We start from the raw sequence: 21937 nt of genomic DNA on the forward strand, positions 1-21937 counted from the left end.
AGCGCAATGGGTCCACCGACAGGGATCGATCCTAGACTGATAGTGCATCAGGCAAGCACTTTATCACTCGTCCCACCTAATGTAGGCACTGCTAAGCTACAGGTAACCTACAAACCCTCGCTAGAAATATTATGCGACAGTTATATATATATTTTTTTTTTCATTTGTTATATCAGGGAATCTGAGGAATACTTTTGGGAATATTTGTGTCCTGAGGCCACATATGTTATTAGCGCCCCCCCCCCCCCCCCCCCCAAATGGATTTTCAGTATCCATCACGGCATGATCTGCCCTTCAGGGCCGTACCCTCCGGGGGGCAGATGCCCCCTGAAAATCTCACTTTTAATAAAAAAAAATTACTCCAGCATACTAATCTCAGGGTTTAATTTGTATAGTGTTTCATTTGTTTATAAAAAGTAGTACCCCCCTCCCTAGGATTTTGATCAAGATACAGCCCTGCCCTTTATTTCTTAGAATGTTGTCAAATATCTATCAGTTAGTATAATATTCCTATCTGTACATATAATAATAATTATTATTATTTAATCATTTTAGACATATTTTTAGAACAAACCAACACAAATGGTCTTTATAACAAATAAAAACAAAACAAATAATAAAACAGACAATATCCCATATAGATCGTTGTAAATCAATGTGGGCCAAACTGTAGAGAAGTCGATAACACATACACTGAATACATGCTGTATCCCGACCGTGGTATAAGCATGGTATGGTATGTGGACCGCCACTGGAAAATAAAAATATGATCTGTCAACGCTTGAAACACGTTCCACTAAATTACTAATAACAACAGTATGTACTCACCGATCAGTTCACTTCATTGCATACAGATGAACTTCTGTGAAATCAAGTCGCCATCATTGGTGCAAAATCTGCATGATAACGTGGCTAATAACATGTATATGTATATACGACAGCTTGTGTATAATCAACATTCGCAATTTTGTGCACTCCCACACACAATGCAATACACACGCAAAGGGAGGTCACTCTCAATTACAATATCTGTTTATTCAGCGCTAAGCTAGACTGAGGGCTATTCCAAAAACGATCGTATGGGAGTGGTGACATACACTGAATTTATTATTACAAAAAGACCATTTAAAGAAATACTTTCGGATCTCAACGCACCTGACAATAAAATAATACCCCAAGCCCGATTAAAATAAATAAATAAATATTTTTAGTAACCTTGGTAACTAGTGACTTTAAAGTTTGTTTTGTTTTTTTTTAAATTTAAATTGGGGGAGGGAGGGGGCAGTGGTAAGGCACTTGTTTGATATTGATCCCATCAGTGGGCCCATTAGGCTATTGGGCTATTTCTTGTTCCAGTCAGTGTATAAAAGGTCATGGTATGTGCTACCCCATCCCTTTCTATTCATGGAAAAATGTAGCAGGTTTCCTCTCTAAGACCATATGTCAAAATTACCAAATGTTTGACATCCAATAGCTGATGTTTAATAAATCAATGTGCTCTAGTTGTGTCGTTAAATAAATCAAACTTTAACTTTAATGTAAAGGGTGTTTTATTCCTGGAAGTTCATACAAGTCGTATTCATTTCAAGTCTAGACATTACATGAACACCTCAAAAGTTTTCGAATCTTTGTAAAAATACTCTTTTTTAATGGATTTGCTGTGTACATGTTAAAGTTTGTTTTGTTTAACGACACCACTAGCCAACATTGATTAATTAATCATCGGCTATTGGATGTCAAACATTTGGTAATTATGACACGTAGTCATTAAAGGAAACCAGCTACATTCTTTCTAATGCAGCAAGGGATCTTTAATATGCACTTTCCCACAGACACAAAAGCACATACCACGGCCTTTGACCAATTGTAGTGCATTGGTTGGAACAAGAAAAAAACCTGTCAGTTGAATGGATCCACCAAAGTGGTTCGATCCTGGGATGCAAGCAAGTCAAGTGACATAACTAAATCCCACATCCTGTGTGCCTGTGTGCATGTAAACAGTTTGCAGATAAAAATGGTCTTTTTACTATAAATGTCTTGAGGCTGTCATTTGAAGAACCTAATCAGGTTATAATAAAACAAAACATTCCAGCTTCAAGCTACTTGATCACCTTGTGATGTCCAACTAGGACACGTACCTTTAAACCACAGACATACTTCAACGTGAAAACTCACATTGTATTCAACCAACGACAAGGGCAGACTGAGGAAATATTTTAGGGAGGGGACCTAGATCAAAAAGGACACATGGACCAACTCCTGAAAAGGGCATTCAATGAAAGTTTGGCATTCATGTGATGTAAAATTTCAACAAATTGTTACAAAGAAAAAGAACCAAAAAAAGAGGTACTTAAATTATATTATTTTTGAGAAATCTCTGGTCCCCTTCCTTGATCCCCCCTTGAACAAATAAAAGCTGTTAGGGCCTATCTTTTATTTTTCTCTTCCATTTATTTCTGAAGCCAGTGCAGTCTACAAAAATAGCACGAGGTAATTCTGTCTCCAATTCCTATAGATTTGGTAATTTATGGTTAAGTGCACTTCAAACTTTGCAGGGTCAGGACGTAGCCCAGTGGTACAGTGCTCGCTCGATACGTGGTTGGTGTGGGATTGATCCCCATTGGGCTATTTCTCGTTCCAGCCAGTGCACCACTACTGGCATATCAAAGGCTGTGGTATATGCTACCCTGTTTGTGGGATGGTGCATATAAAAGATCCCTTGCTGCTTATTGAAAAGAGTAGCCCATGAAGTGGCAACAGCAGGTTTCCAGTCTTCAATATCTGTGTGGTCCTTAACCATGTCTGACGCAATATAACCGTAAATAAAATGTGTTGAGTGCATCATTAAATAAAACATTTCCTTCCTTCAACTTGTGCAAGGCAGAAGTGGGATGCAGCTCAACAATATAGTGCTTGCCTAAGGTGCCAGGCCTTAGAACCCATCAGATTTTTCCCATTCCAACTGATGTGCTAAGACTAGTAGATCAAAGACTGTGGTATGTGCTGCCCTATGAATTGAAAAATGATCCCTTGCTGCTATTCAGTAATGTAGCACAGTGGTAAAGCATTTGCCCGATTCATTCGTTCTAGGATCGATCTTCATTGAGCTATTTAACGACACCACTAGAGCACATTGATTTATTAATCATCAGCTATTAGATGTCAAACATTTGGTTATTCTGACATAGTCTTAGAGAGGAAACCTACTATATTTTTTCATTAATAGTAAGGGATCTTGTAGCTCCACTATCCTAGACAGGATAGCACATACCACAGCCTTTTATATAACAATCATGGTACACTGGCTGCAATGAAAAATAGCCCAATTGGGGTCATTAGGAACATTTATAATTCAGCTATAAATATTAAATAAAATTTTATTAAATGAACAATATGAAACTGAATATGTGCACCTCAACGCAATGTTTGCATAAGCTAACACTCAAAACAAACAGCCTATTGTGGATAATATTTTTTTTATTACAGGAGTAATAAATGAGATTAATGTGAAAAAGAGAAAGTAAAGAAACACAAATACATATAAACAAAAGAACATAACGGTTGCTATTCCATCCACATTCCATATAGTTAGCAATATGTATGAAATAATACAAAACATACATATTATCCACAAATGAATGAACTACAATAGTAAATTTATGTAACTTATACAAAGGACATAAAATCATTTTTATTCATAACAAACCATACAATATACTGTTCACATGATGATTTAGTAATACAGTTTTTATTGTAGTTCACAAAAAAATTAATATGATTAGAACGCAAAAAAACATGTGTAGATAAAAAAAATCAAAAATATAAAGAATATGTTTAAATCCACATTTTATATAATTTTAAACTGTATAAATGTCATAACACAATGAGTTCTTTACCATCTTTAATAATAAGGTCAAAATGTAGTGTCAAATTCTGAGGTTGGGTCATCCTAAGATTGTCTTTCCGTTAAGGCAACTGCACAAAAGTTTATTGATTAGTGCAAATACACAGTACCTTTTCCACACATGTCTTACCATGTTATCAATAAGCAATATTTTGACAAGCAATATTTCTGCTTGGTGACAACATAACATGTTTTTTACTGGTGATAAATGTCTAAATCTGTTGTACTAATTGCATGAAAACATATTGGAAAAAAAAGAGAGAAGAAAACAGTCCAGCATCTTTATTTGCAGACAGATGGACAGATACAAAGCCTATAGTGACTTTCTCAAACATTTGTCAACCACTGATATAGTCCCCTCCAGTTGGACCGGTATGGGACTAAAAGTGGGACTGTAGTTCAAAAAGATTCAGGATCCAGTAATAGAGGATATTCTCCAGATAAACTAAAAGGACACATTTAACCTAATGGCAAAGCGTTATGTTCAGTAATGAAACTCTGTGTACTTCCCTGCCCCCCCCCCCCCCCCACCTGGCAACCTCGTCCTCTACCGCTAATAAAGTTGCTGGTAGTAGGGGAGTATAGTAGGTGGTTACAAGTGCCTCTTAACAATGCCAGAAGTCACAACCGAGAACTCTCCGAAGTGATCAGACTAAGTCTACAGCTAAAGCTGATGGGAAATGGCAGGTGTGTGCCATGAATGGTCACAAGAGAAAATCACCTGTCACGGTTGGAGAGACAAGGACCAAGATGTGGAACAGTGGCGGATCCAGAAAATCCATTTGGGGAAGGGGCCCAGTGACATGAGGTTGAATGTCATGGGAACTTTGGGGAAGATTTGAAGGGGGATCGTAAAAAAAATGAAAATTAATATATAATAAATTTATAACTATTGCAAAATTTAGGGGGGGGGGGGGGGCAGGACCCTGGGGGCTCCCTAGATCCGCCTCTGTGGAGGTGGACACTGATAAGAAGTTGAAAGATAGGAGGAGCTTCCAGATGGGCAAGAAATAAGATAGAATCCAGAGGAAAGAAAAGAAATGGGACAGTGGGATAAAAAAAAAAGAAAAAAAAAAGAAGAAAAGAATAAGAATAGAATAGTGACTCTTTCTGAATAGCAGCAATAATAAGAGAAACACAAAAACGTACAAAACGGGCAAATGATTAATATGCAAATGCAAAAGAGAATTCACATTGACAAATGGCATGCCACCATCCTTATGGTGAGAGACAGAAACCGGGACTGAAGCTTGAAGAATTATTGTGACTCGAGTTCCGACTGTGATTGGCAGATCGTGGACTAGGAGTGCGGACGTTTCGGAACTTCTTCTTCATCACATTGATCAGGGCTTTGTGGAGAGGCTCGGACGGAGCGAAGCCGCTTGCTCTCGGTCGAAGAGGAGTCCCTCCAGGGGATCTAAAACAGTCAATAACAGTGTGGCTACTTGATTGTAATCACCAGACAGCGCTCAAGACATTCAGCTCAGGGCTTTAGATTGCATCAAAAGTTTGTTTTGTTTAACGACACCAATGGAGCACATTGATTAATTAATCATCGGCTGTTGGATGTCAAACATTTGGTAATTCTGACATGTAGTCATCAGCAAGGGATCTTTTATATGCACTTTCCCAGTTTGACCAGGTGTGGGGCGATAAACGTTGTGCCCAAAACACATAAGCCAAAAACAATCATGCCCAAATTAAGTACAAACATGCTGACATTTCACCTAAAAACAATCATGCCCAAATTAAGTACAAACATGCTGACATTTCAACTAAAAACAATCATGCCCAAATTAAGTACAAACATGCTGACATTTCACCTAAAAACCACTGAAATGTAAAGTTTAATTAAGTTAAAATAACTTGAAATGCATTAGTCCCCACTGTGCCCAAATTAGTCAGATCTAAAGCCCAGAACTGTAATAAGAGAAATACATTTCTGTTCATTGCATCAGTCCTTGGCTTTTGAAAAACCATGGCGAGTAAAAAATCGTATACCTCAATACGCTTAGGCAAATGAAAAATCACACTCAACAAAATGCTAAGGTGAGTGAAAACCAAGCATTATTAATTTATGAAGTAATTAGTACATGTAAATGTAGACATATGTTGCAAAAATGAACCAATAAAAAAAAAAAAAATTCTTCTAATTTTACGTTGTTTGGTTCATTACCCCGGTAGTGTAATCTGACTTTCGTATTGAAAAAGAAACAAAAAAGTTTTTATTTGATTTTTTTTAAAGATGAAAAGAAAAATAATAGACGCATACCTATTATCATTTCTTTTCCTTCTTTTTTATTATTCTGTCTACTTTTGAATTGTCTTTGTCTAAATTTCATTTCTGTTTTTAAAGAAAGTAGAAAGAAAAAGAAAGAAAGAAGTGTTTTATTTAACAACGCACTCAAGACATTTTATTTACGGTTATATGGCGTCAGACATATGGTTAAGGACCACACAGAGTTTTGAGAGAAAACCTGCTGTTGCCACTACATGGGCTACTCTTTCCGATTAGCAGCAAGGGATCTTTTATTTGCGCTTCCCACAGGCAGGATAGCACAAACCATGGCCTTTGTTGAACCAGTTATGGATCACTGGTCGGTGCAAGTGGTTTACACCTAACCATTGAGCCTTGCGGAGCACTCACTCAGGGTTTGGAGTCGGTATCTGGATTAAAAATCCCATGCCTCGACTGGGATCCGAACCCAGTACCTACCAGCCTGTAGACTGATGGACTAACCACGACGCCACCGAGGCCAGTCAAAAAATAAGTAAAAAGTTACACGCTTGCCATATTTGGGACCTCACGTAAGCAAACAGATATTAACTAATCGAGACAATTTTACCGACTTCGCTGATTTCCATAATGCGTTCATTTGCGTAGGCTATAAAACACTATTTAATTCAAGTCTTATCTTTTTCCATAACTTTATGAACAATGTAAATGAGTTATCCTTATAAGACATTGTGATCTATTACCTTACAAAAGTGGACGGTTTCTAACTAATAATAACTTAACTAGGCAAAGGGTTTTGATCAGATTGGTATGTATTCCAAGATGTCTATTAAACCAATGTTTTCCGATTTGTATAGCTAAGATAAGTGTCTGTCATATATTAAAATATTGCATGGACACTACCCTTCATGTTACATTTTTAAATTGTTCTGGTATTATTAAAGTGGTCTTTCTATCAGCTACATACGGTAAATAGTGGCAATAAATATACAAAATTAATTTACGTGCGCTGTTTGTTAAATTGAAATTACTCACGCACCTTAAAAAGCAAGGTTTGTTGCATTCAAATCAACAGTACAAGAGGTAAAAAAATTATGCAGATAATGGTGAAATAATACAAAATATACACACGAGCCTGGTTTTAAGAGACTGTCTTGCATTTGCATTGTAATATGTTTTTAACTAACATAGCATTTTTAACAACCAAAATTACATATTGCACATATTTTATTGTCTAAAATGTTAGTGTCTATATACAGTGAAACCCCACCTAATGATCACCCCGATATTAAGACCACTCAACTGTTAAGACCACTTTTTTAAAGACTGGAATATTTCCTTATTATTTTATAGGTAAAACTACCCTGATATTAAGACCACCCTGTTATTGCGGATTATGACCAGTAAAGTCAGTTCCATTGGTCATTTCCAATGCATTTTAACCCCATCAAAGCAACCATATAATGACAGGAAATCTTCTGAATTTTTCGTTTACATAAATGTTAAAAAGTCACGCATCTAATGGTTTCTTTGTTGTCGCTGATTGTTATCAAACGACATGTAGTACAGTCAAAGGGTAATCATGTTAGCTTAATCTGTGGAAAATGTCTAAATAAAAAATAACACCAATACTTTCAGTTTCCGGAAAACACAGTCACCTAGTTAATATCAATGAGCAATGTAACTTGCTGATTGGTTGTTTTCATACAGCAGTCAGTCAAGTGACCCACTAGCCTGCACACATTCCAATTACAGTGACATGCTAATTAAACATATTTGTAAAGAAACACACTGAGATATAAATTATGTAACTTATTAAGCGGAGCATCACAGCAATTAGTTTTAATACCCAGCCCAGAACATTGATTACTCTGACATTGGCTCGACACGTGTTTATTATTGTTTAGTTAAGATACACATTCACTGGCTGGAATGAGAAATAGCTCAATGGGCCCACACTGAGATATAAATTATGTAACTTATTAAGCGGAGCATCACAGCAATTAGTTTTAATACCCAGCCCAGAACATTGATTACTCTGACATTGGCTCGACACGTGTTTATTATTGTTTAGTTGAAGATACACATTCACTGGCTGGAATGAGAAATAGCCCAATGGGCCCACCGACAGGGATTGATCCCAGACCGACTGCGCATCAGACAAGTATTTTATCAATGGGATACATCCTGCCCCATATCTAAAAATATACCTGGTAATATCTGTACATTTGAGTTTCTTGAGTGGGTTTGATGACATTAGTTCAGAGTGGATGCTCGAGAGTGATGTAATTGATGTCATGGAAGTAATCGATCCATTAGATCTGAAATAAAAAATAAAGCTACACATGTCCCACCATACCAAGTGCTTGTAAGTTACCACTTACACATTACAAATTAGTTATCCTAAAAATAGATGGTTTCCTTTACTCATATTTGAAGTGCTTATCATCATGCAGGTCCTGAATCCTTGGTCTTTGAACTTTTGTCACAAATTGTAAGACGAAAAACAAATACAGTACTTTATCAGCAAATAAGTGATAGTCATAACACATTTATTTTAGATGTATCTAACTTGCAGGCAGACAAAATATGGAGAATGTGCATGAGGATAAACAGCTGTGTTTACCCTCAGCTATTTTAATATGCCTGGCTGTTTAGAGAAGTTTTATGAGATTAAGGTCCAAAACACACACCAGAGTTCGGTCTGGGTCATATAGTATCAGTCAAAAAAGAAACACATTGAATCGAATGTGACAAAACACACATAACTCAGGGGTAGCACTGTGTAAAAAATAGTGGTACGGCTCGAAGTCGCCACTCTCCTTTTAAATTCACCCGTGGAGGACATTTTCACATATACAACAAATATAACCCACAAAAAAAGAAAGAGAAAAAAAGTGGTACCGCCATGCCGTACCTCTTTAAAAAGTACCCCTTTGAAATGGCTGTACCATCTGCGCTGCCCCTGTAACAAATCTGACAGCAGACAACATAGAACATGTGCTATATTTTGACAGTGCCAGACTCATCACATCAGACCCACACCCAGCTTCTGTGTTTTGGGCTTAAGGAATAAATACCTTTTGTAAATTTGGCATTTTATTTTTAAGACTGATTTAGTAAAATTATTATAATTATTTTTCATTAGATTTCTCCAGAGTGGAATAAAGATTCTAAAATGAATACAAACACAGTTCTCTGGTGCTTCTTGGTTCTTTCTGGTGGTGTCACAAACTGAAAAAAGATTTATTTTAATACATTATTTCAAACTGAATACAGGAACTTCAAACTGTTATTACAAAAAGAACCCTCTTAAGCAACAATCAACAAACTTTACATGTGTAGTCACAATCTGGCATGAAAAACCTAAATGTGCTATCAGACAAACGTACTTATACATATATATATATGAATGAATAAATAAATTATTTACACCACTGAAGTCATCAAGCCTTTAAAACTAAAGTCCTTAATATTTTTGCAGTTTCTTCAGTTTTAATGGTCTCATGACTTCTTGTTATTAGTACCTCATGGGACTATTTCTCGCTCCAACCAGTGCACCACGACTGGTATATCAAAGGCCTTGAACAGCATGTGCCATCATGTCTGTGGGATGGTGCATATAAAAGATCCCTTGCTACTAATGGAAAAAATATAGTGGTTTTATAAATTTTTCCATTAGTAACAGTGGATCTTTTATATGCACCAACCCACAGACAGGATAGCCTTTGATATACCAGTCGTGGTGCACTGGCTGGGAATAGAAATAGCTCAATGTGCCCACCGACGGGGATCGATCCCAGACCGGCCATGCATCAATCGTGTGCTTTACCACTGGGCTAGTCCCGCCCCCTGTTGTTAAACAAAACAAACTTTAACATACCTCTACTCTAATAAGGAACCGGACAAAAGAATACTGGTTCCGAGTACACAATTGCAATGTACCCGGGGGAAGCTGAACAAAAGAATATCGGCCTCCCCCACCCAAACCCCCAATACTTGCTGCTGGTAATAACTTGGTACTTGGTGATGCCTTGACCAGAAGCGGTCAGGCCCTTTATAAGGGCCTTATGGGCAACCTAGGGAGACACCACAGCATCGTAGAGATCTAAAATTAACGAGCTACTCTCGATTCACTAATATCAAAACCTATATTAGCTCGGTCATTTACCTTTCGACCGACCGTTCAAAATTGTGCCAAATTCCCTCAATCAAAATTGCACACCCTTTTCTCTTTGGCATTTAACTGCTCCATTCAAATTCCATAGCACACCACCACCCCCACCCGCCTGCTACCGATTTGATCGGGCTGCTGGTGCTCCCTTGCACCTGCCAGTGCAGGTGGTCCCTCCTCTCCTCTCCCCTCAACTTTCCTGTCATGGACATAACATACCTCATGGTCTGAAATACTTTCAGTAGGAGAAACATTTTCTTTGTGAAGTGGTGGTCTCTGTAGCTGTAACCTTGTCCTTGGTGTCTGAACAAGAGGTGGTGGAGGTGGTGGAGGTGTTGGGACAGCCAACGTCGAGTCACTGGGTGCTATTTTTGCGACAGGAATCAAAGTCGGCGAAGCATGTTGAGAGGACACAGCTCGACAACGGACGTATCGAGTGTTAGACTTGTCACAGCGTCTACGAGAAGATTGCTTTTCATCACAGGTCTGGATTTCGTCGACTTTTCTCTTTTTGGCAAGCCGAGAAGAAAACCGTCTTCCTTTGGAATCTGAAAATCCAGAAGTTCAAGTTAAATATAATATCAAACCTTTAACATAACATTTATGCACCAAATATATACCGTCAATTATGTATCTATTTTGTCAACAAAATAAAAAAATAAATGTTGGCCAATATGATTTTGCCTGTTACATTGCCACATGAAAGGTACAAGTGCTTCTTTTCCAGTGTCAATTACTGCATTATGGCATGCAGATCCATTTTTAACCAAATTGTAAGAGGTTGGTCAAGCAAATTTTATACATACACTGGGAATAAAGAAGCATTTGCTACTCACATTTACATGTATACAATTTACTTAATTACACATATATACAATAAAAATAATGGATTGGTAATAAAAAAACAAAGTTTGTTTTGTTTAACGACACCACTAGAGCACATTGATTAATTAATCATCGGCTATTGGTTGTCAAACATTTGATAATTCTGACAGTGAAAACCTGCTACATTTTTCATAATGCAGCAAGGGATCTTTTATATGCACTTTCCCATTGACAGGAAAGCACATACCATGGCCTTTGATCAGATGTGGTGCACTGGTTGGAACTAGAAAAAAAACAATCAGTTGAATGGATCCACCATGGTGGTTCGATCCTGCGACACAAGCACCTCAAGCAAGCACTCATCCGACTGAGCTAAATCCCACCCCGGATTGGTAATATAGTCGGTAGTATTTGCATGCTGAAAATCAGTATTTTAAAAATATACAAGTGTATATTCTTTTCTTTCACTCAGTTCAGTGTAAGGTGTAAATGAAAGAAAATTACAAGCTAATTAAAGCTTGCAGATGGTATCAATTAATTTTATATTTTTAATTTTATTTTATTTTAGACCACCCCATCTAAAATTGCGTTAAATGTCTTAATTAGTTATAGATTAAGTGTATATATGTTTAAGGAAGCAGTCAAAATTTATTAATCTCCCCTCATTACTATTTTATCATTTTTGATCAAAATTTTAAATTGTCCCTATATTTAGGTACCTCCTGCTCTGAGTCAGACACCCGATCCAGCGCCCTCAGTAGTTTAAGAAGTAGCAGGCTACAACAGTGATGATAGCAGGGGGCAAGCGGGGGGTCTGGGGGCCCTCCCCGAGAAACATTTGAAAAATCGAACCTCTGAGATGCATTCTCATGTTAGCGCAAATCAGTCACCATCCATTAAATGCAGCAACTGAACAATTTTACTCGAAAAGTAGGCGGTGGCAAAAGCTGTTTCAGGCGGTGATTTGCCACCGGAGACCGGGTACTTTTGAGGGCTCTGCCGATCTTATCGGAAGCCGGACTCGAGATAGACGTATTCAAAGCCATAAAGGTATATGAACACGTTAAAAACCTAGCCAAGCCAAGCAGATGTAAAAGAATTGGTCACAAAAATAAATATTTTAATTTAAAAAACCTTGGGAATATTGGAAGGCTCTTATCATTCCACTTTTGACTTCATTTAATTGGTTGCATGTTTCTTCAGGTGTTACAAGGCATGCTGGGTACTGGTCCCCATGAAGAACACTCATCATTTTCACCTACAAGTGTAGAAAATGTTTTGTATATGAAATTGTCATTGAAAATACAAAAACATATTGCTACCTTTCAACTATTAGCAGGCACGTATTTTGGCTGTTTGTCTTTTTTGATAACCTCTACATCTCAACTGAATGTAAAAGTTGTAGCGAGACTAACGGATCGAGATTAACGGCGAGAGTTACATTAACAGGAAAATAACCTTTGAATCATGCCCCCAACGCTCATTCAATTGTGCCCCCCAGTAATGTCCACCATGCTGCAGGCCTGATTAGTAAACCCAGCAAGATTTAGAGAATCAAATAAGAAATAGCATGAAGATTATCAAAATAACTTGACTATGATGTAAGTAAGTTTAAAATTATTCCACTTACAAACAAGGCACTGTAAAAGTAAATCAGTGTTAATTAGTAGTAAGCCTGCAGCACTGCCAATTAACTAAAGTTAATAACAACTTTTAACCTCGATTAACAAAATCTACACTGATACAATCAAAAAGATCAAAGTTTTATGTTAAAAATTACCTTCAAGTAAGAAAAGATTCCACCATTTTCCAAATCTTCAACTTTTTTTTTACGCATTATCTTAGCATATGCCTCTGGATTTTGTTCCAAGTATTTAATCAAGTCCTGCAAATAAAAAGTATAGGAAACAATTACTCAGTCTAATCAGACGTTTTGCCATTTCTGAAGACTTTTTCTAAGAACTAACTTTTTAGGCAGAATTTATGAAGTCTTTTTGGCCTTACGGAGTACATATATTTACAATACAAACATATGCATTTAAGAAAAACAAGCTTTATAAATTCACCCATAAATATTTAATGTTATAATACTGTTTCCTGAATTATAAATCGAAGGTTGATATAAATAAAAATAAAAAGCATATTAAAATTTTAATATGAAATTTAAAAAAAACATGTTTTATTTAATGACACACTCAATCAGAGAACATTTTGTTTTCAAAGTCTTGATTAGAGATATTTCTAGTCAATTAAAAATTGATTAACAGCCAGTTTAATGTTTTAAAATTGTGTAGTGATCTCTGAAACTTGCATAGCGAATTGAGACGTGATACTAAACAAAATGTTCCCTGTCAATACATTGTTATTTGTGCTTATATGGTGTTGGATGTATGGTTAAAGCCGCATACCCTAGTTCCATCCAGCAAAAATAAATTATAATTTGGTTAATCTACAAACCTGTAACACACTTAGATCACGTTTTTATCAAATGGAGTGAAAAAGCAGGTTTTATATCGATAAATACCATGGGAATCCCCATGTCCCAATTGCTTGAAATAATTTTGAAAGTTAGTATTCTGATGTCACCGATAGATGTCGCTTGAAGCACAACAATGCCTACGTCACGACAAATTTCACAGACTTGGGGTGCGTTCGTTTCACCTCTCCTGTACATGTTCCAACTGTTCTATCCTGGTTGTATCCCCTCTCCAGATATCGTAAGACTTAGCAAAATTATTGGTTTTAAGGGTTTGTAACGTTTTGTATTGAGACACTTACTTGTCTGAATTTTATTGTTACTGAAAATGTTCACGAACTGTGAAGAAAAATCTCACAAATGAACAACAACAAATCGGATGTTGATTGCACGAACCGTGCACGAGAAAACAAACCGAACCAAAATGATAACGGTCACGTGATATACCAACGTCTGTGACATTGATATGGAAATATCCCCTCTAAAAATAGATTGGACCTCGCTTGCTTAACAGTTTTTTCTCGACAACACGTCTTGTGAAAAAATGCAAAAAATGCATTTCGTGGTTTTACAAACATCAGGATTACCAAAAAGCACTTCAGGTGAATGGAAATGTGTATTCTAAATAATAAAATGTAAGTAAAGTGCAATTTTATTTGTGAAAAATGGGGTTTAATAGCGAAAAACAACGCCGTAATGGTTAACAATAAACGTAACTAGGGTGTGTCCCTTTAAGGACCACATAAATAATGGGAGAGGAATGCTGCTAGATGCCACACTTTGGGCTTATTTTCAATTAACAGCCTGAACACGACAGAACAAATTCTATAGGGTGTATACTACCAAATCAAATCCCATAGACGGCAATAGTAACATATATGACTAAAACTCCTACCTGCAGCATATCAATCAACATAAACGCCACGGATATAAATACTACTAACCCTCACCCTTAAAGTGAATCAGAAAATATTGGGGGTCAAGCTGCTCATTTCTGAGATAACGGGTAGTGTCTATGACTGCCCTAGTTCCATACAAAATTAGTGTACTTTTTTTTTAACAGGTACCCCATACATGTTTCAAGCACACGGCTACTTGACAGAGTGGTACTAGATGCAATAAAATTGCACACATTTTTTGCCCAGATAAAACTTCTTTTTTTTTTACATCCAACACACTCACATTTATCACCAATCACAGGACTTGTGGTGTTCACTTCTCTATCAAAAGTTGGGTGCACCTCAAAGTTTTACCTAGCCAGAAGTTATTTGGTTTAGTCAGGTTGTTCAACATACCGACAGCTAAATCAGTATTTGGGGCAGTGCACCACGCCTGGTATATCAAAGGCTGTGGTATGTGCTATCCTGTCTGTAGAATGGTGCATTTAATAGATCCCTTGCTACTAGTATTTAGAGGCTAATATGTAGCTTAGTGGTTAAGTCACCTGAATTCACTAGTGCAATGAAAGTTAATATTTGTTTTGTTTAAAGACACAACTATAGCACATTAATTAATTAATCGTCATCTACTGAATGTCAAAGATTTGGTTTATTCTGACTATAGTCTTCAGAGGAAGTCTTCTACATTTTCCCATTATCAGCAAGGGATCTTTTATATGCATTTTCCCATAGACATGACAGGACAAACAAATTCAGAGTGGGTCCACCAAGGTTTGATCCAGTGACCAAAGCACCTCAGGCGATCACTTACCGACTGAGCTAGATCCTCATTCTTGGGGCCCATTGGGCTATTTCTTGTTCCAGCCAGTGCTCCATAACTTGTGTAACAAAGGCTGTGGTATACATGTACTATGGTATGGTCTGTGGGATGGTGCCTATAAAAGATCCCTTTATGCTAATCGAAAAAGAATATCCCATGAAATGGCGACAGCAGGTTTCCTCTATCAATGTCTGTGTGGTCCTTAATTTGACGCCATATAACAGTAAATAAAATGTGTTGAGTGTGTCGTTAAATAAAACATTTCCATAATAGCAGATGATTAATTAATCAATGTGCTCTAGTGGTGTTGTTAAACAAAACAAATATTTTTTTATTTTTTTTTCGTTGGGATGGGGGGAAATGACAAAGCACCTCTCAGCTAAAATTAAAATCACGTACCCTAGTAAGATGGACTCTAAAAGACAGGTGGTTACTAAATGGAGGTATCATTTTGAATGTTTAATATTTTACATTAAGGCCTCTTTGTGTTGCTGTTTCTGACTGTTCCTCTATTTCATCCATGGAAAGCTGTTGACAGTAGCTGTGATGCATTGGGACAGGTTCATCAAATTCATCAAAGGTTTCCACCAGTGGTGATGCAGGCAGGTAGGGATCCATTGTCTAATAAAACATCACCTAACTGAAAAGATATCAAGTTTTTGAAACACAGTTAGTATCCTAAAAAAAATTAAAAAAAAAAAATTATGGCAATAGACCAGTTTCTTGCTACCCTACCTTCTTTTTTCTTTTTTTAACATTCATTCATTCAATTTAACTTATTTTCGTGCTTATATCCAATTAAGGTTCAAGCATGCTGTCCTGGGAACACACCTCTGGGTCATTCCACGCCAAAACAACCAAATTCCCGAAAATTTCGCGGGTGACCATCTCCGATTTTGATAAAATTCCACTCATTTGTGCATCTGTATAAATGATGGATGCATGCAAAATTTTGGGACCAAATTCTTATTAGTTTTGAAATTATGGTTGATCAAATGTAGGGCCTGTCGCCCCATTTTTGGCACTCGCGACTATGTCAAGTGGTTTTGGGCTATTTTTGAATGCTAATAACTTTAATTACTATAAAGATATTGAGCTGCAATTTGCTATGTTACATATTTCATACCTGGAGAATCTAAAAATGGACTCATTTTGTACATATCTGTGATAGTTTTTGACATGGGGACATCTAAAGTTTAGTTTTTTATCATTCAAAACTCTTTTTTTTTATATTTTGGAGGTCTATTACTTTATGATTATTTGTCATAGATACAAACTGTTGATTGATTTGAAGTATGTACCTATGGATGTTTTTTTATGGGAAAGATTATCTGAATCCAGTAAAATATTAATATGTAGTTAGGGTCCAAAGTTGAGAAAAAATTACAAAATGCAAAAAATATGCATGCATACTCAGGGTGATTTGACCATGTGGGCAGTTACTTAGCACCATGCGCTTTTAATATGATTAACTAATATCTATTTGCTATATGTGTACCAATTTTTGACTTTGTGGCTCAACTCCTTGATAGGTAAATAAACTTACCTTTCTAGTCCCCGTTTAAGAGCTCGAGGTTGAAGTAAACACTTGAATCACTGCACAAAAACTTCTTTTAAGTTTAAAAATCAAAATGTATCCAGAAAGTATTCATAATTAGAATGTGTTAATATACAGGTACAACTTTATATCCACATTTAATTACAGAAATGCTGGTAATTTATTTTTAATCTGAATGTCATCCTGGGTAGACAGTTTATAAAATCGAGCACTATGTCCCTGCACTTGAGGTGCACCAGTCACACAAATGATGTCTTGAAACTGAACCCAACACTGATCTTTTCGTGAAGCTGAAGGCCAGGAGAGAAGTCCTGTACTGGACCGTTTCATACTATCAATAAGCACTTATTTTCGTGCTTATATCCAATTAAGGTTCAAGCATGCTGTCCTGGGAACACACCTAGCTGCTATCTGTGCTGTCTGTCCAGGACAGTGGGTTAGTTGTTAGTGGTTAGTAAGAGAAAAGAGGGTGTAGTGGTCGTTAAAACTATCTCTAGGTGAGAGCCGGTATCCAGGCTGCAAATTCAGTCCCTACTAGCCTTATGTCCGATGGGTTAACCACGACACCAACAAGGCGATTTTTTTAAATATAATACTATCACTTGTGTGGTGTGATTTATTGTGCATGTTTTCATGTGTATTTCTATAGCTGCCTCTTTTAAAGCGGATTACAATATAAAATATAATATCGCTGAAGTGTTGTTTTAAGCTACTAGCATTACATGTATGATGTCACTGCACAGAAAACTTGTGCATGGTAAAAGCCCTCATCAATCTACTTTTTTTTCTGAGAACTGAATGCATGTATGGCAATGGTACCATTTGATGAACTATGGTACCATATATATAACTATATCTAAATTGATAAAAAAAATGTGGACCGTTGGTAATTAGGGGATGGGGGGTGTGGTGCATATGCACCTGTCACATCCCCCCCCCCCAACCCTATCCCCCAAGTATGGGCCTGAAGCCTACCTGAAAGTTCCATCCAATTGACCTTTTGCCATGAGAATTTAAATAGTTTAGTATTTTAATTGGAAAAAAATTAATGAGTTACATGTTGTTTAGCTAAAAAGAATTTCATCCGGAATTAGTCAAAATGAAAATGGGACAAACGGTGTGATACGGACAAGTCGGTAACTGCTAGTTCATCAAGATTAACCTCGAGTGCATGCTCTCGAGGTTAATCTTGATGAACTAGGCAACTGCTCAACAGTGCTTATAGCCTAAACTAGTTCATCAAGATAAACGTCTCCGGCACGACATTTATTATTGTGATGTTTATCGCAGGTCCAATAAATGTCAAAATGTTAAAAAACACATTAAAAAAACGGACCGTAGATGTTTACTTTGTTGAACTAAGGCTAAACTTAAAACTGGTTGGGACATCAATTGATTCAATAACTTTTAAAAAGCGTATAACTACTTGGTTTGTATGCCATAATAAATCCCATTTAAAATGTGGTTTATGTTGGTTAGTTTTAAATTATCTATATATATATATATATATATATATTTTAAACTGATTTAAAGATAGTTACATTGCACAATGTAAACTACAGCAGACACACCTTTTGAACTTTCCGCCCAAGTTTCTCGGGGCTTCTCAACGAAATGTCAAAATAAATTGGTCTAAATTGCTCTAACTAAAAAAGGCCGAAACGAATATTAATTATATTTCAGTTAACGGCATAAGACTCATATTATATAGCGTTGTATATAATAAACAGAGTATTTTGTTATAATACTCTTTTTTGTTTTTGTTTTTGGTTGGGGTTTTTTGTCATATAGAAGGGGTGTTGGGACTTTCTAATTATTGGATACAGGCATATGGACCAAAACCCCTCCCTTCTAAAGCAAACATTTTTCTCAATATATTTTCCAGGTAAGCATGATTTTTTTGTTTTAAAGAAAAAGTATTGTACTTGGCATAGGAGATCAGTTTCAATGAGTATGTACGCAACTCAGTTCTAAAGTACCGTGTAGGTCTATATCAATGTTTACAAAGAAGTAGTTGTTAAGCAAATAATTAGCTTTTTATTACTATTTCTATCTTTCGAATGAGCACTAAATTGGCTGTTGTGTAGCAAAGTTTCCCGCATGAGCGTCAAGAACTATTGTAAGATTAAGGCACGCTTATAGTATCTTAAAAGCTGGTTTATATCGCTGTGGACTAGTTACAGATCCATCCTGCAAATCTGGGTATCATGACGAGAGCAGCTTCCATTACTTCTTTCAGTGTAAACTTTATACCCAGCAAAGACATCTATTAGACTCTTTAAGTACATTTGTACCAACAAACCTCCAGTTAGTACTAAACGGTAGAACCACATTAAGTGACAATACAAAGAAGCAAATATTTCATTATATTCCAAAATACATTAAACAAACAGAAAGATTCAATAAATAAAATAGGGGGCCTATAGTTTAATAAATGATTAGATAAATAAATTATGACTCGATAAAAATATATCAAAATGTGCGGAATTTATCGACCATTCCGCGTTAAAGCCGCGTCATCTGATTAGAAACATAAACTACTTTAGTTTCCCCATTTTTATTTTTAAAAAAATTATTATTATTATTTTATTAATAATATTATTATTATTATTATTATTATTATTATTATTATTATTTTAGCGCTTTATTCACACTACAAATTTATTTTGCTTGATATTCTATGTATTAACTTTGTTCTGAATATTTATTGTAGTCTTCCGGTTTCACTTTATCTGCACTGTTAATTTGTCTTGCTTTATGTTTTATGTATTTACTTTGTTTCAAATATTTGTAGTAATAGTAGTCGCCTATAATGTTATAATATTTGTAATTAGGACAGGGCCTCGTAAGTTGAATAACTTGTGCCCAATCCTTTGGTGTATTATATACAATAAAATATGTTTCAAACAACTATTGCAACAGCCATAAATATTATCAGTTTCGGTGGCTAAAACATATAGTGGATTAAATTACAGCCATAACCTTTTCACACACACAAAAAGAAATTCAGTCTTTTATCAAAACATATGAATATGTTTTTATGTTTGCTTATTTATAAAAATGCTTATACACAATTTGAAGCAAATTACAAAATGGTGTCATGAACAACGAATGCTAACAGATAACATTTTTGAAACATGAATAATATGACAATTTTGATTTTCTTATCAGTTGCCTTGTAAATGAATGGTTATAATCGTAACATTGTTTGGTTATGAAATAGGCTACAAGATGCACTCATACTTTTAATGAATATTTCTTATACATCCGTTAATGACAACATCATGAGGGATTGTTGTTTTTTTTGTTTTTTTTTACAACACATGGGTTGTTTACACACGTACGTGTGTTATAACAATTTCAAGACATACGACTGGCTGCTCCTAGATGATGACCAAGTCACCAGTGTCGTGCTTCCAATGAAAAACGGGGCGGGACGTAGTCCAGTGGTAAAGCGCTCGCTCGATGTGCGGTCGGTCTGGGATCGATCCCAGTCGGTGGACCCATTTGGGCTATTTCTTGTTCCAGTCAGTGCACCACGACTGGTATATCAAAAACCGTGGTATGTACTATCCTGTCTGTGGGATGATGCATATAAAAGAACCCATTGCTGCTAATCGAAAAGAGTAGCCCATGAAGTGGCGATAGCGGGTTTCTCTCTCAACATCTGTGTGGTCCTTAACCATATGTCTGATGCCATATAACCCTAAATAAAATGTGTTGAGTGCGTCGTTAAATAAAGCATTTCCTTCTTCTTCCAATGAAAAACAACACAGTGGAAATAGATTACACTGTGATGTATAGTTAACCTGACAATCATGTGTCTGTGACGTGTAAGTTAGCTACAAGTGCAACGGCTGTAAATAACTTTTAGTCGAAAAAGATGTTAAAATTTGCTTAAAACCTGGTTTTTGAGGATATGTAAGAAATGGAATAATACATTCGTGTCCGTTTATAAGATACTATTTATCTCACAACTCGTTGTTTAAAAACGTATCAAATTCGCTTTCGCTCGTTAGATACATTTTAAAACAATTCGTTCTGATATAAATGGTATCTAACAGCCACTCATGTATTATTCTCTATATATAAACAAGCTAAACGAAATATTATTTTTAATGTTCTAAACTATGTATTTTTGGCAAGCATAATATATGTGAAGACAGTTTTGCCAGAAGTTATTACAATCATGTCCCACATTTTGGGTTTTTTTGTTTCGTCCTTACGGCAACCTGGAGGAGATGACTTGGCAGATATTAGTGTATGCACGTGCAGATGTAGCACTGTTGAACGCAAGCATGGGCGTATGGGGATTCTTTGATTTAGGGGGGCTGGAGGGGTTGATTTGCCCGAAATTTTCCCCAGATAAAAACTTCCCGAATTTTCCCCACTGTTTTGCCCGAATTGGGGGGGGGGGGGCAATTGACCCCCCTGCCCCCCCCCCCCCGGGTCGTACGCCCATGAACGCAAGTTATGCAATGCTCTAAAAACAACAATGGAACTATTTCCTACAACTACATAGGTCTTTCGTTTCAATTATTCTCAACTGGTTTAATTTAGTAATAGTTCCCACAGAATTTGATAGCCCAATCGAGCACTCCCAATGAAAATACATTATTGGGTTGGCTGCATATTATACCGGAGAACCAGTCAATTGAATTATTACCAAAACTAACTTTTTTGTTGTTTTACATACATTACATTTTGCACATTCCGAAATAATACACTATAACGAATGCGCGAAATTTCGGTCGTGAAGCGGACGACTCATGATAATTAATTTAAGATTTTGACTTGCCCGACGTTGTTTTCACTCGTCTGTGGCAACCGGGCGACCGTAAAGTGCACATCCTGCCGTATTCCCAAGATATATTTTATAAACTTTAATTGTTATTTTTTTTATTATTATTATTTTAGTAACATATTTCAGAGATACAATTTAAAATGTTAGAGTAGTATATAATTATTTAAATAATCACGTTCCGGACATATTTCAAAAATAGGTTTTAGCTCACTGCATTGGACCATCCGGGTACTTGCTCACA

The 21937-nt window shown here is 36.3% G+C and overlaps 2 protein-coding genes across 8 annotated transcripts in view; both read right to left on the bottom strand.

The window, feature by feature from the left end:
* LOC121368704 (double C2-like domain-containing protein beta) overlaps positions 1-971 on the bottom strand; it is a 122477-nt gene extending 121506 nt beyond the window's left edge. For all 4 annotated transcript variants that reach the window (XM_041493448.1, XM_041493447.1, XM_041493444.1 and 1 more), the window contains exon 1: positions 829-971. The gene's annotated coding sequence lies outside the window, so the exon portion shown is untranslated. The remainder of the gene's footprint in view (positions 1-828) is intronic.
* A 2488-nt stretch (positions 972-3459) lies between these two features.
* On the bottom strand, positions 3460-18508 carry LOC121368707. Of its 4 annotated transcripts, XR_005957524.1 has the most exons (9): positions 18464-18508; positions 15806-15974; positions 12920-13024; positions 12274-12397; positions 10534-10862; positions 9331-9374; positions 8351-8461; positions 5023-5321; positions 3460-4970 (listed from the first exon to the last, which is right to left on the bottom strand). XR_005957524.1 is itself a non-coding variant. In XM_041493451.1 (8 exons), the coding sequence occupies exons 2-8, from the start codon at positions 15950-15952 to the stop codon at positions 5123-5125; spliced, it is 1059 nt and encodes a 352-aa protein (XP_041349385.1). In that variant the 5' UTR covers positions 15953-15974; positions 18464-18508; the 3' UTR covers positions 3460-5122. The 4 variants fall into 4 exon arrangements, 3 of the variants coding, with proteins under 3 accessions (XP_041349385.1, XP_041349386.1, XP_041349387.1); XM_041493451.1 differs by having other exon boundaries at positions 3460-5321; XM_041493452.1 differs by having other exon boundaries at positions 3460-5321; positions 18434-18501.
* Between the last annotated feature and the right edge of the window lie 3429 nt (positions 18509-21937).

Source organism: Gigantopelta aegis, chromosome 3, assembly GCF_016097555.1.
Source record: "Gigantopelta aegis isolate Gae_Host chromosome 3, Gae_host_genome, whole genome shotgun sequence".
Lineage (NCBI taxonomy): Eukaryota > Metazoa > Mollusca > Gastropoda > Neomphalida > Peltospiridae > Gigantopelta > Gigantopelta aegis.